Here is a 14,094-nt window from a genome sequence, read left to right as displayed (position 1 = left end):
GTGGCCAGCTCAGCCCACCAGGGGGCGGGGCTGGCTGGCATGTGGTGCTGGGGGATTGAACCGCAGTCCCTGTGCTTTGCTAAACTTGTTCTAAGTAGGTGCTTTAGACCACTGAGCCATCTCACCAGCCCCCAACATTTTCCATTTTGTGCTAGGAAGTTTTAAACTTTTATTCTACTTCTTTGTAAAATATATAACAAATTGTTCTGGACTATAGTCACCATTCTGAATTTGTTTATGTTGATTTTTTTTTTTTTACTGGGAATCAAACTCAGGACCTTGTGCTTGCCAGGCAGGCACTTGTGCCACTGGGCAATATCCCCAGCCTCATTTTTTTTTTTTTTAAAGACAGGGTCTTCCTACATCATTCAGGCTGTCTTTGAACTGTTCATGTAGCTCAGACTGGCCTTGAACTCACTATGTAGCCCAGGCTGGCCTTGAATTCACAGTGATGCTCCTACTTCCACATCCTGAGTCCTGGAATGAAAGGTGTGCACTACCATGACCAGTCCTACTGACTACAGTAGAACTATGTAACTGTAGTTTGCTCTTGAATTTCTGTTCCATATAAAGTGAAAGAGGATACTTGTTTTAAGCCACTGAGCTTAGAAGAATTTAGCTATAGATAATATAGTGCACAAAACGCTTCAAGCGGTGTCTGACACATCTTCGCCGTACGAGTAAGCCATCATTAACTCCATTTTACAGGCAGAAGGACTGAAAGCTGTCCTTGGTATACACAGCTAGAAAGTGGCAAGGCTGGCCATGTCATGAGCTCTGGACATTTCATGGGAAGTCCTAGGCTCCTTTTTCTGCCCCACTGTTCTTGTTGCCTATCATTAAGGGAATCACACCTAGTGGCATAAAACAATCTCATTACATACCTGGAGTTTTTGAATCAGGAATTCCAATAGGATAATGGGGATGGTTTTTCACTGTTCTGTGACATCTGGGCCTTATTTGGAAAAATTGAAGATCTGGGGATTATCTGACAGCTGGGGGAGGGGGTGCTGTAGCATCACTCATACATCTGGCAGCAACCCTGGCCTCTGTCTGGAACCTTTCCATGTAGACTTCCAAAAGCATGGCCTCTTTATAGAGAGTGACCATACTCTAGAGTGAGTATGTCAGAGACTAGCGTGGAAGGTGCCAGCCAGTTCCTTCAGGCATGGACCCAGAGATTAGCATAATGTCCTCTCTGCAGTGTTTTACTGGTCAAGCTGTTACAGAGCCCAGATTTCAGGGAAGGATATATGGACCCTACCTCACCATGAAAGCCTGTCAAAGATTTTGGGGGGCATCTCTTAAAACTACCATACCCACAGCAGCTTCCCCTGTCCGGTAAAGGGCTCAAAAAAGCCAGTCCTTTCCCCAGAGGCCATACTCTAGTGCACCGATTTTAGATGCACAGAAGAGATACACAAAAGTTGGAAGTGTAGTCCATGGTAGTGTTTGCCTAGTATGCATGAAAGCCTGAATTTGATCTTCTGCCCCACCAAAAGAAAAAGTGGAAAAGAAACACAAATTCCACCAGCACCTGCACAAGAAGAGCTTGCTAGAAGAGCATACATCCCAAGGGCTGTGTGGCCCAGTGTCTGTGTGTACCAGGTACAGGAAACAAAGACCACAAACCATTGGGCGGTCGTTTCATAAGGCTCTGTGTTGCCTACAGGGAGAACAAAGAAAAACACCACTTTAATGTAATAGGTGCCACAGCTAAGACCTACATGAAGAAAAGACACTCTTCTCTGCTCCAGGAGCTCAGAGGTTGCTTTGCAGAAGAGATAATGTCTGAGTCAAGTCAGAAGGGTATCTCAGGTGGGAGGACAAGTCTGGGCAAAGGCAAAGAGAAACAAGTTGGGTGATTCAGTGTGGCTGTAGGGGTGGGATGGGGTGGGCAGTGCTGAAAGAGAAAGTTCCAGTGATTCTTGGGGATCAGAACTATAAAGAATTGCTTGATTACTGATGAGAAGTGGGCTTGTGGACATCCGGGGAAGAGAAAGGAAAGTGTCATGGTTTGGGTTTTTTTCAAGGGGAACAATATAATACAGGACACATTTTATAATATAAGTTTATAAGGAATTACCCAAGAATCATATACAAGAAGTGCAGGAAATCTGTCCACACACATAAACATTGAAGACTCAGCTGAGGGCCTGAATCCTAAAACTCTGCATGAGTCTAGATGAAAGCCTAGAGCTCATAACAATGCCTCCCACAAGTCCAGCTGGAGGCCTAGAGCCCACAACAAAGTCTCATGCAGGTCCGCTTCATGGATCTGTGCTGGGAGGGCCCAAAGGTCAGTAGTGGAAGCTAGGAAGTCTATGCCAGCGGGATGAAGGAACTGTGTTAGCAGTCTGAAGGATCTGAACTGGAGCTGGGAAGCAACGACCAAGGTAAGTGCCAAAGTGCCCGCAAAAGTACCATAGCCGTCCTCAGCAGCAGTGAGGTCCTGAGCTCCTTCGGTGATGAGTAAAGCCGAGTTCCCAGCAGGAAAGCCAATGCAACAAGCTTCTCCACGAAGCTGAGCAGTGCAACATCTTCCCCTCTGGAGCCAGGAGGCGATGCTCAAAATGAGGACCAAAGCTCCTACAAGGTTCATGACAAAAGCCAGCATGAGAAGGTCCTCGAGGAGAACAATCCAAGAGAACTAGCAGTTTCTAACAGCTCCAACAGCCTCTCCAAACAGCATCCCTAGCAGCGTTTCAGCAGCTTCTCCTGTTCTGCCTTTATGCTGCTGACAACAACCCTCAGGTGGGCCTCCCACATCCAGCACCACACTAGTTCAGTTTAGCTAGGTGTAAGAAGTTGATCAGGGCAGGGGAGATGGCTCAGTAGAATAAGCGCTTCCCTGGCAAGCGCAAGGGCCTGAGTTCAATCCCCGGTTCGGCCAAAAAAAACCCCAAACAAACAACAACAAAAAACAAAGAAGTTGACCACCAGTTAGCTATCCACCACAGAAGGGATGTGCAGAATATTGTTGGCACTACTCTGAATTTTTTTAAAAAATGTATTTGGTACAAGATCGACAGGGTCTCACTACACAGATTGGACTTGCAGTGCTCCTTCCTGTTTTTCAGCCTCCTAAGCACTGGGATTACAGGTGCGCACCACCACACCCAGTCTCATTCACATGCTTTAATCTGCTGAGCAATCTGGTTGGTCCCCATGCCCTGAATCTTGAGAGTGATCACAAGAGAGCTGTGGAGTCGGGGAGGTGTGTTTGGACACCGGGAGTCTGAGGTGCCCGTGGACATTTGAGCAGAGATTCTAGTTAGGTCTATGTTTGTACAGCTCTGGCCTGAGAAACAGGTAAGACACATGGGAGCTGCTGATGAAGAACCTTGAACAGCAGGGTAAAGAAACACCAGATCTACATTCTGTAGGCAAGGAGGAGGTGGAGAAGGTCTTCAAGGAAGAGATGATGGGAAGTATTTAGTAAACCCCCATTTTATGTCCTTCTCAGTTCCAAGCATTTTATATGAATTTGTTTGAACTTTACAGCAATTGTATAAGGCAAATACTACTACATTTCATCAATTTAGGATATCATTTGTAGGAAATACCACTATATTATGTATTTTTTATATATATTATGTATTGCTAAGAAAAAAATACTCACCAATTAAATCATGACATACTTTTGATTTAAAATGCATTCTCAGGGCCAGTGAACTAAAGTGCTTGTTTAGGCAGAGTGCAGCAGCTGGGGTTCGATCCCCAGTGTGCCTTGGCGGCGCCACCCACGGGGCATGCTGAGACAGCGAATGAGACTGGGCGTGGTGGTGCGCACTTGTAATCCCAGCACTTTGGAGGCTGAAAAACAGGATATTGAGTCCAATCTATGTAATGAGACCCTGTAGACCCTGTCCTAAATACAGAAAAAAAAAATGCATTCTCACTTTAGAGATACTAAAATTTAAAAAGATAAACAGGAGGTGGACACTTGTTATACTCATAGCTCTGAGGGTATCAGTGTCTACCTTCTCTCAATGTATGCAGTTAATAAATATATATTCTGAGTTTACAAAAATAAAAAATAAAAAAAAAATTTAAAAAGAGCCAGTTGTGGTGGCAAGCACCATAGTCCTAGCACTCAGGAAGCTGAAACACCAGGGTTGCTACAAGTTCAAGATAAATCTGGGCTACATAGTGACCTCAAGGTAAATTCACTGAACTATATCATGAAACCCTGCCTCAAACTCTCTCTCTCTCTCTCTCTCTCTCTCTCTCTCTCTCTCTCAGGGAAAGAAAACAGTGCACAAAAAGGCTATAAACAAAAGAAATATGTTATCTGCACATAAAAAAACAGGCTAGGCATGATGGTAAACCCTTGCTAATCCCTTGTGACCTGTTGGGAGGCTGAGACAGTAGGTTGGCAGTTTCAATCCCAACCTGAGCAACTTTTCAAGATCCTATCTCAAAATAAAAATAAAAACGAGTTGGGATGTAGCATAGTTGTACTGTAGAGAGCTTGCCTAACAGGCACAAGAACCTGGGTTCCATTTCCAATGCCAGGAATAGAGCAGTAGAGAAGTTACACTGGAGCTGAGGCTGTGGCACTCAACGATAAGAGTGCTTACCTAGCAAAGCTCTGGATTGGATCTCCTGCGCAAGACAGAAACAAACAAACCAAACCTAGGGCTGGTGAGATAGCTCAGCAGACTAAGTGCCTTTGGCAAGGCTGATCGAACTCTGGTCCCACCTGCTGCACCAGCCCTCACCCCCAGGGCGCACTGAGCCCACAATGGAGTTTGGGCATGCTGGTGCATGCCTATAATCCCAGTGCTGGGGAGGCTGAAAACAGGAGGATCACTATGAGTCCAAGCTGTGTAGTGAGACCCTGTACCAAATACATAAGAAAAGGAAAAAAAGAAAGAAAGAAAGAAAGAAAGAAAGAAAGAAAGAAAGCAAGCAAGCTTACTGAGAGATTACATAAGTTGCACAAGAATCACTAAGAGTAATAGCCAGAAAACCAAACACCTCAACTCCAAAGTCCAAGTTCTTATCTACTATGTGGCCCTAAGAAGGAGGCTGTAAGTCATGTTTCTGGAGAACCAGTGTGGTTCTGAGGGGGACATGTATTTAAGGGGACCAGGTGGTGCATCTGGGGGACTAGAGTACAGTATGAAAGGACTCAGGATGGGCTGGGGGACAGACAGAGGTCTTTTTTTTAAAAAAACATACATTTATTTATTTATTTATTTATTTAGTATGTGTGGCCAGTTCAACCCACCAGGGGGCAGGGCTGGCTGGCATGTGGTGCTGGGGGATTGAACCGCAGTCCCTGTGTTTTGCTAAGCTTGTTCTAAGTAGGTGCTTTAGACCACTGAGCCATCTCACCAGCCCCAGACAGAGGTCTTTCAAGGACTGTTTATCTAACTGGATATGAGCATGGAAATAAGACCAATTTCAAAATGCTGAGCCTGGAAAGAAGATACCATGGGAAGAGGGCACAAGGCGGTGGCTGCAGTGCAGAGGAGCTGTGCTGCCTGGGCTGTCAGGAAGTGAGTCTTCTCCTCCCACATTGGGCAGTGGTGATGCCTCATTATTTGTCAATTAAATGAACAAATGAGTTGTATGATCTTGTGAGATCTGGGGTCTCATATTTCATGTAGAAAGTAGCATGTCTAAAACAGAAAGAAGGGCTGGCCAGATAGCTCAGTGGATTAAAGTGTCTGCTTAGTCAGACACTGGGACCAGGGTACGATCCCCGGTGTGCTGCGCCAGCCCCAACTCCGGGGCACGCTGAGATGTGATTGAGGCCAGGCATGGTGGCACGTGCCTGTAATCCCAGTGCTTGGGAGGCTTCAAACAGGAGAGTCACTACAAGTCTGATCTGTGTAGTGAGACCTTGTAGACCCTGTACTGTACTAAAAAAAAAAAAAAAAACAAAACCAGAAAGGTCATCTCATGGAAGGTGTGAGAGGTCTTTTCTTCATCCACAAGGCCTTTGTAGACATCCCAAAGATGGTTGTTTTGTTGCAGGTAACACTAACCAAGGCCCATAGGGGACCACTTAACTCTTTTAAGGCATGTGTGTTCGTAGGCCTCACTATGCAGCTTGGATTTGTAGTGAGCCTCCCAATTTCTGCCACCCTAGTGCCCTAGTGCTGGGATTACAGGCATGTGCCCACCACACCCGGACTCCATCGCTGGCTCAGCACACCTGGGGATGGGGCCAGCACAACATGTGGTGCCAAGGATCGAACCCTGGCCCCTGTGCTTACCTAAGCAAGCACTTAGTCTGCTGAGCCCTAAGGGACCACTTAATTCTGATTCTGGAGGTGGGGTGCAAGCATGAGTAGTTGAGTTTTTTTGTCGTTGTTTTCCTTATTTGTTTCTATGAGTAGGGTTTTTTTTTTTTTTTTTCAGAACCGGGGATTGAACTCAGTTCCTTGAGTTTGCCAGTCAAGCGCTTATCCCACTGAGCCATCTCCCCGGCCCTTGTGTGTGTGGTGGTTTTTTTTTTTTTTTTTTTGGGTCTCACTACTCAGCTTGGACTCATAGTGATCCTCCCATTTGAGACTCCCCAGTGCTGGGATTATAGGAGTGTGCCACCATACCCGGTCTCAGTAATCTGCTCAGCATACCCGGGGTTATCTGTGAACTATTGACATTTGGACAGGTTAATTTTTTTTTCTCTTTAGACAGTCTCACTATATAGTTCAGGTTGGACTTGAATTCACTGTGTAACCTAGGCTGGCCTTGAATCTGTGGTGATCCTCCTGCCTCAGCCTCACAAGAACGGGGACTACAAGAATCATTACCATGCCTAGCCTCAGCAGGTTAATTGTTTGTTGTGAGGACTATCTGTGCATTGTAGACCGTTACCAGCATTCCTGTTTCTACTCACTAAATGCCAGTAGCACTGCCTCCCAATCAAAACAACATAAAATGTCTCCAGATGTTGCTAAACGTCTACCAGGGTACTAAATCACCCCCGGTTCAGATCTCTGAGCCACAGTGAGAGCTTCCAGGCCCCTCTTCCCCTCCCCAGTGCAGGCAGAGGATAAGCAGAGATGAGGGCATTGAATAGCACTTTTACTTGGGCCCAGCAGGAGAGAGGCCTCTGTAGGAGGCCAGGGCTGCACACTGTGAACACAATGGACAGACAGCATGCCAGCGGGCTGACTGATGTGGTCTCACCCTAGAAGGAGGCAATTCTCCCGAACTCTTATTCCCGGATTCCCAATCAGTCATGGGAGGGCCCAGAGGCTATTCTGGAGCAGACAGGCCCTGCTTTCCCGGAATGGCAGAGGGGGCCAGAGGGTGGGGTGGGATTCTTTCCCTCTGTAGATAATTTCCTGGCATCGCCCACTGCCCTGTCTGACTGGTGGAGGGCCAGAGGAGAGGAATTTTCCAGACAAGGGTCTCTGGGTCCCTGGAGGGCATCTGATGCTAGAATTGATCTTGGGACATCTAGGTTTTAGGCTTTAGAAGACTGCGTCTTTGGGGCTGGGACTAAGGCATGGCTGATTCTCAGCCAGTGAACACTGTAGATATCTGCTCCTCAGAGCTTCTTCACAAGTCACCTTTTGCTTGGAGATGGCCGTTCCTGAGGGAAGAGAGGATGGGATGCCAGCTGAAGTCAAGGCGGGAAGCTGGGAGAAAGGACAGTGGGTGGCGTGGGAGAGCACTGGGTGGGGATCGGAAAGGCACTTTCCAGCCCTGCACCCCCAACTTACTCCACCAGGAGGCTCAGAGCACCCAGAAGCAGAACAGCTCCGAAGACAGTTAAGAGCAGAATCCTGGCTTCCCATAGATCATGACTTCCTGCGGGGAATCCAGAAGGCCGTGGATGAACCCGGAGACCACGCACGCACGCGATGGTGCCAAGCAAAAGGCTCAGGAATCAGGGCGGGACAGAAGTGGGAAATAAGCACCTGGCAGGCAGCGTTTTCGGGGCCAACAGGAGGCCTCGGTGCCCTCGCAGGTAGAGCAGTTGTACAGAATGGTGCTGCCCCCTGCAGGAGATAGCAGAAGCAGCGCTGGCCGGGGAAATCGAGGCTCCAGTCCTGTTCTAGCTGCCCCCCTTCCGAGCCCCTCGGCCTTGCTACCCCTCTTTTTCTACTCACGGCAGGCAGGAGCACAGAGAGCTGAAATAAAGGACAAAGACGAGATGGAGATGGGTGAGCCGCTCAATCACACACCCCTTTGCCCCAAATCCTATCACTTCTGATGCCCTTCTGGAACCTTTACCTTCCCTGGTGTACTGAGGGATCTTGGTCCTTTGTAGCCACTGCCAATACGAAGGGAGTGAGGAGATGGACCCTTTGATCTCTGGGAGGTAGAATGCAGGTTTAGACTTCTGGGCCAAAACAGTGCCAGAACACTTCCACCCCTACCTCCAGCCACTTCCTGTTCAGCCCTCAAAACTCCATCTGCCTCTGTCCTTCCATGCGTCCCGTTGCCCCCTTCCCCACCTTTAGGTTTCACCTTCCCTTTGACCTCACCCATGACCCTCAGGACTCTGTGAGTCTTTTCTGTGACTTTGTTCATTGTCACCTCATCTGTGGGGATGGGAAGGAAAGGGAAAGAATTTCCTTCAGGCTCTGTCTTCCTTGCCTGAGATCCCGAGTTCTCCCAGAGGGAAATTCCAGTGTGTTCAGAGAGGAATGTGGACTGAGGCAACTGCTGAGGCGCACAGCTAGAAAGTCACCCTAGTCACCCTTGGGGGGTGGGGGTGGCCACGCCTCGGCCCGCTCTGGGTGTCCGGCCTTACCTAAGGCAAAGGCTGAAAAGTCTGGAGAGGCCCATTCCTTCCACTCGGCCTCCATCTGGCTGGTGAGCCGAGCCAGACGGCCTGGTAAGTCATGGCCTGGGAGGCGACAAAAGATACAAGCCTGGGTGGCTGCCAGGAAAACCCCACCTAGTGTCAGCATCCACATGAAGCCTGCTGAGGGGCAGAAGGGGAGCTGGTCCCACCTGGGCTAGAAAGTCCTCAGCCTACTGTGGAATTGGGTTCCAGCCCTTTGCCTAGGAGGTTCTTGAGTGTTCTGGAACAGGTGGAATTTCTAGAGTGTTCCAGAACAATGCCACTGCTTCATCCAAGGCTGAGGAGGAACTGGGACCGAAGGAACTTGCAGAGGCCAGAAGAAGACATTTCTAGTAGGAGATAGAAAAAACAGAGCTTCTCTTGCAGATAATGGTCTATACAAGTCGGTAGTTCAAAAAGCATTTTATTTTTCTTCTTGTAACAATCGGTGATAAATAACGAATAACTCCTTCAGTGAAGAAATTATGCATGTGTATCCTGTCCACTCAGGAACTCAGAGATTCCATCCATTCCCATATCCTCCCCCACTCTCCCCAACTGTTCATCTCTTCTGTCTGCCCAGGGCAGCCTTGGGCCTTCCCCCAGCTATCTCCTAGCAACAGGCTCATGGTTGCTGAGGCAACCAAGCATTCCCTACAGGTCTCAGAGGCCCAGCTAGGCCGAGTGACTTCTTTTACTTCTCACAGGAAGATTGTAGTGACTCAAATGCAAATAGGCCCCTCCTGCCTACATGGTGATTGCAGGCACATAAACACACACACACACACACACACACACACGCACACACATACACGCCCTATGATTAAACTAAATCTCAATCTACTCACACTCATACCACAGATAAACCTGGACCAGAACAGTTGCTGGGCAACATCAAACACGCCTGGACATGCAGGGATCACAGAAGGACCATCACGTAGACACTGTAGTCAGCAACACAGACGGAAACTTAGATGCCAAGGAGCGATGCCATTAGTCAGACACACACTGGCTGACATGCGCACACACATGAAGGCCACACAAAAGAGACCAACTTCTCCCTGTGGCCAGCCCCACCTTCGAAACAGAATTGTTTAAAACATCTGGAGTTCCAGAAGGGCACTCCCAGGGCCTTGCTCCTATAGATTGTATGTCAACCTATGGAGGCTGTGCTGGCCCCCTCAGTAGGTGGCTTGAGACACCAAAGAAGCTCCCCTCCTGTGTCCCAGAGTGTTCTGAGTTCTCTTTGTCCACACCAGGCCACTCAGATCTAGGAGGGAAGGCCACAGTCCAGGAGACCCCATATTAAAGTAATCTAAAGTACACCTTTTTTCCCCCACACCTCAGCGTCCCTCCAGGGTTCTGCCAGGTCTAGGCTAGACATAGATGTGTTTTCCACTTTTCTAAATCTCTTAATACTGAGCTTCAACAGACACCCTGGATGGAGGTCTTCAGCCTCAAGCAAGAACAAACCAAGAGAATCTTTACTGCCCCACCCCACCCCAGGATAAACACCAGTCCAGACCTCCTGGATCACTCTTGAGCCCTCAGTGAGCTCAGGTTCTGGAATTCCAGCCCATATCTGGGCTCCAGTCAGGTGTAGTGGACCTCCTGACCCTCATAGCTCCCACACTAGAACTAGAAAGAGGCTTCAGGGGAGTCCTTACCCCCCAGCTACCCCATTCTGTCTTTTCTCCACAAGCAAACCGAGAGCCACATCTTTAATGTCGAACAAAGCGCAGAGATCGGGAGTTGAGCAGGTCTTCAGGGTCGGGGAAGACAGAATCGAGGCGGAAGCCATGCTCCAGAGCCACCCGGAGAACCTCCTCCAGGAAGCTTGGTGTTCCCACCACCTGGCGCCTTTCTCCTGGCCCTCCAGTCCACAATGGTTGCAGCCCTAGTCTCTCATACTCCGCCTCAGGGAGTTCTGTGGGGCGGGGGGCCCACTCCAGGTGGAAATGTGGGCCCCCCTCTGCCCTGTCCCCACTGGCCACACCAAATCGGGCTTGCATGGCAGCCAGACACTCTGGGTCAGTGCAGAAGAGGTTGGCTCGGAAGGTGTCCACCTGGACAGAGCTTAACTCGTAGTGGTGCGGGCCCCTGCGAGCAGAGAAGTGTACTAGGCGAGGGCTGACATCTACATCTGCGTGAAGCAGGGCAGCCGTGGGTGCAGGCGTCCCCTGAGAAGCCTCCAGTTCTCTCAGGGCATCCAAGAGAGGCCTGATCTGGTAGAAGTCAGCTTCTGCCCTGAGAAGTGCTGTCTCTCCATACCCAAGGGGCAGGTCCAGTCTGCCCAGTCGCAGGAAATTGAGGATGTGTCGAAAGGCCTTCCCATCACGGTCGATGAAGTAGTGGCCACCTCCTTGGGGATTGCCATTGGCAGATATGGGGGTGCCGGCCCTAAACATGGCCCCCAGCATGGAGTCTGGGAAGCGTGTCAGGGTCTCCAAAGTAGTAGAATATAGTGTGCCCCCCACATTCAGGGTCACAGGGCCCCCAAAGGAGGGGGGCGGAGAGGGCACAGGAGGAGGGGAAATTTTGGGGAATACAGGAGACAAGGAAGGAGAAGGAAAGGCAGAACTTCCTGAGTGTTTGCAAGATTGGGTGGTATTGTTCAGAATTGCTGGATTGGAGGCACAGGTTGGAGTACAAGTTAGCAAAGTTTGTAGCTATTTTGATGGTGGAGTGGGAATTTTAGACACAGAAATCCCCGAAAGGTTGAGGGAACAGATGAAAAGAGCAGAGGGCAGCCGTAAGGGGAAAAGAGAGCCTTCTGTCCAGACGTAGCCAATTCTGGGTGGTCAGCAATTCTTTCTGTGGTCTTCAGACAGTGGGGTTCCGGAATTCAGCCAGCAGGTGACGGTGGTGAGCAAAGGCCCGATTCTTTGAGGGGTCCAGCTTCTGAGTTTCTAGGAAGATCGCTGTCGCCCTAGGCGAGTCCACACAGTGCTCTAGGGGTCAGTGAGAGGCCGGGCCAGGCTCCAGGCACCGGCCCCAGGATACCGACACGGAGCCGATGGGAGCGGATGACTACCCTCGCTGTTGCTGCTGCGGGGCGTGTCCTGAGCTGGCAGTGTCCGAGGGCTCTGATAGAAGCAGTCCGGAGTCTCGGAACTTGGGCGTCGTCGCAGCCTTCCCCGGATGTCGCGGCAGGGCGCAGAGGTCTCCGTCCCCAGGAAATGTCCAACGGGCAGCGGCCGGGGCCCTTTAAGAGGCAGCCCCGCCCCTTGGCGCTCCGCCCCTGCCCCCTTGGGGCTGCAGCCGCTGGGTGGAGGTGGGAGCCGGTAGTCATCCACAGCAGGGACAGGGCCGACTGGATGGACGAGCGGACACGAGTGGGAGTGGGGTGACTCATGCGCGTCTTTCCGGATGTGGCCACGACAGCCCCGGGGTCCTCCAGGTGTGCCGGGCCTCACGTCTGCAACCTCTTCCGGCCACTGGAAGGAAACCAAGGCCCCTGCCGTCGCGGGCCGGGGGACCAGTTCCTTCCCTGCTGCTCCATGGGGAATTCCCGAGGAGGCGGGTGCTGAGCCACTGCATTCCCGGGATACCTCTCCTCCGGGGTGCCTGGGAGCTCTCTTCCCGGCGGCTCAGCGCCAGCTGCCCTGAGGGAAGACTGCCCCGCCCCGCCCCTGCCGGACAGGTCTGGCCTCACCGCCCGAGTCTGAGAGTCGCACCCCACCCCCAGCCACCCGGCGCCGAGGCCCGCGCAGCCACAGTGCTCCCCGGCGAGTCGCTGACCCCGGGACTCGAGCTCCAAAACTCCCAACCGCTCCCTGCATCCCTAAAGCCACAGCGCCCAACACCCTATCGACCCAAAGGTGGCGGCAGTAAAGTGAACTACGAAGAGAAGAGCAAAGCACTGAGGCTTTAATGGACAAGGGACGCCTGTGGGGAGAGGAGGAGCTGGGGTGCGGGCCCCCAGGGCCTGGGATCAAAGAGTGTGGAGGTCGTGACTTCGCCGGCTCAGCTTCTCCGGGTCGTCGGATGCCATGAGGGAGAAGTCGCGGAAGATGTCGAGATAGGTCTCATCTCCTGAAGGATGGGAGGAAAGGCCGAGGCCAGACAGGCTGGGCCCTGGCTCGGAAGCCCATGTAGGCTGACCTGGGTGTGGAGGGTACGGCCAGGAACTTGGGAGCCCAGAGCGCGGCGCCCCTGCCTATTCTTGGTCCGAGGCCCTGGATCATCGGATCCGACGGATATATATTTATTGAATAAATAATGGAGGGAGGCAGGGAGACCGAGAGGGACAGGTAGCGAGAGGGACAGTTGGGCAAGAAAGGGACAGGTCACCAAGATCCAGAAGCCCAGAATCTCAGTATTGGGCCGGGGTAAGAGGGACGGGTGAATACTTTACCTGCCTGGCCTTCGGCCTCTCTCATCTTTGCCAATCGAAGTCTGAAGGGGAGAAGATTGAGAATTAAACGACACTCTTCACTCCCTAGGGTTTCCTTCACCTTTCTCTCCAGTGTCAAGTGCTTAAAATGATGCCTGTCAGCAATATGGTTGTGGGAATTGGACTCAGGATGAGTGCCTATCCTTGACCCTGCATGCCAACTTTCCTATTCCTGGTCCAATCCACCCTGGGAGTGTGGTCCTTTTCTGCCCAGTTCCAGGCTCTGGTCCTGCCCCTCCCTGAGCGCCCACACCAGACACTGGGCAGGCTTGGTGTTAGCCTTAGCCCCACCCAGAAGGAATGGTCCAAGTGCCAGCCCACACCCTTAGGCATCCTCACAAGGTGACGATGTCAGCATTGGCTGTTTCCATGGCGATTGTCAGAGGGTCTCTGCCTTCAGAGTCTTGGGCTCCCAGATCAGCCCCCCTTTTCAGGAACAGGCAGGCAAGCCTGAGGGGATAACCATATTTAGCACACCTCTCCTGTCTTCATGCCTTCTGGAGCCTTCCTTCCTGTGACCCAGGAAGGATCCCTGCTGTCCTACCCAGTGTGGCCAAGAATTGTTGCATGGTGGAGTGGACCCCGGCCTGCACTGTCCGCTTGGTTCACATTTGCCCCGTTCTGGAGAAGAAACTCACAGGCCAGAAGAGAATTCTGCATGAAGTCAAGAAAGTGACATATTTAGAAATGGAGTTCAAGATGTTTTAGGATGGGAGGGTGGGGTCCAGAAATCAGAAGTTTGGGGGGGCACAGTAGAATGTCAGGTTTAGCCCTGGTTTTCTTTCGTTCTTTCTTCCTTTCTATCTATCTATCTATCTACCTACCTACCTACCTACCTATTGACCTATCTACCTACCTCCCTACCAGGGATGGAACTCAGGGCCTTACACTTGCCAGCTGGCACTTATGCTGCAGAGCTATCTCCCTGGCCCTGGTTCTT

At 50.9% G+C, this 14,094-nt stretch overlaps 3 protein-coding genes across 9 annotated transcripts in view; all 3 read right to left on the bottom strand.

Annotated features, from left to right (window-relative positions):
- Window positions 1–7,349: 7,349 nt before the first annotated feature.
- Tmem95 (transmembrane protein 95) lies at window positions 7,350–8,925 on the bottom strand. 2 transcript variants are annotated; one of them, XM_023723467.1, is made up of 7 exons: window positions 8,726–8,925; window positions 8,457–8,513; window positions 8,203–8,283; window positions 8,079–8,099; window positions 7,887–7,991; window positions 7,689–7,776; window positions 7,350–7,558 (listed from the first exon to the last, which is right to left on the bottom strand). In XM_023723467.1, exons 1-7 carry the CDS (start codon window positions 8,889–8,891, stop codon window positions 7,525–7,527), a joined length of 552 nt encoding a protein of 183 aa, XP_023579235.1. In that variant the 5' UTR covers window positions 8,892–8,925; the 3' UTR covers window positions 7,350–7,524. The 2 variants fall into 2 exon arrangements, with proteins under 2 accessions (XP_023579235.1, XP_004638455.1); XM_004638398.2 differs by having other exon boundaries at window positions 7,887–7,967.
- A 249-nt stretch (window positions 8,926–9,174) lies between these two features.
- Kctd11 (potassium channel tetramerization domain containing 11) lies at window positions 9,175–11,348 on the bottom strand. Its single transcript, XM_023723245.1, has one exon. The coding sequence runs from the start codon at window positions 11,176–11,178 to the stop codon at window positions 10,480–10,482; it is 699 nt and encodes a 232-aa protein (XP_023579013.1). The 5' UTR covers window positions 11,179–11,348; the 3' UTR covers window positions 9,175–10,479.
- Window positions 11,349–12,607: 1,259 nt separating this feature from the next.
- Window positions 12,608–14,094, bottom strand: part of Acap1 (ArfGAP with coiled-coil, ankyrin repeat and PH domains 1) — a 16,034-nt gene continuing 14,547 nt past the window's right edge. For all 6 annotated transcript variants that reach the window (XM_023723243.1, XM_004638396.2, XM_023723241.1 and 3 more), the window contains 4 exons: window positions 13,699–13,808; window positions 13,494–13,604; window positions 13,116–13,156; window positions 12,608–12,793 (listed from right to left, as the gene is read on the bottom strand). In XM_023723243.1, the coding sequence (XP_023579011.1) occupies window positions 12,693–12,793; window positions 13,116–13,156; window positions 13,494–13,604; window positions 13,699–13,808 (363 nt within the window). In that variant the 3' untranslated portion in view covers window positions 12,608–12,692. The remainder of the gene's footprint in view (window positions 12,794–13,115; window positions 13,157–13,493; window positions 13,605–13,698; window positions 13,809–14,094) is intronic.

Source organism: Octodon degus, unplaced genomic scaffold (genome assembly GCF_000260255.1).
Source record: "Octodon degus isolate 3935 unplaced genomic scaffold, OctDeg1.0 scaffold00098, whole genome shotgun sequence".
NCBI lineage: Eukaryota > Metazoa > Chordata > Mammalia > Rodentia > Octodontidae > Octodon > Octodon degus.
The sequence above is the reverse complement of the archived record's forward strand: the minus strand, read 5'-3'. Positions and strand labels throughout refer to the sequence as shown.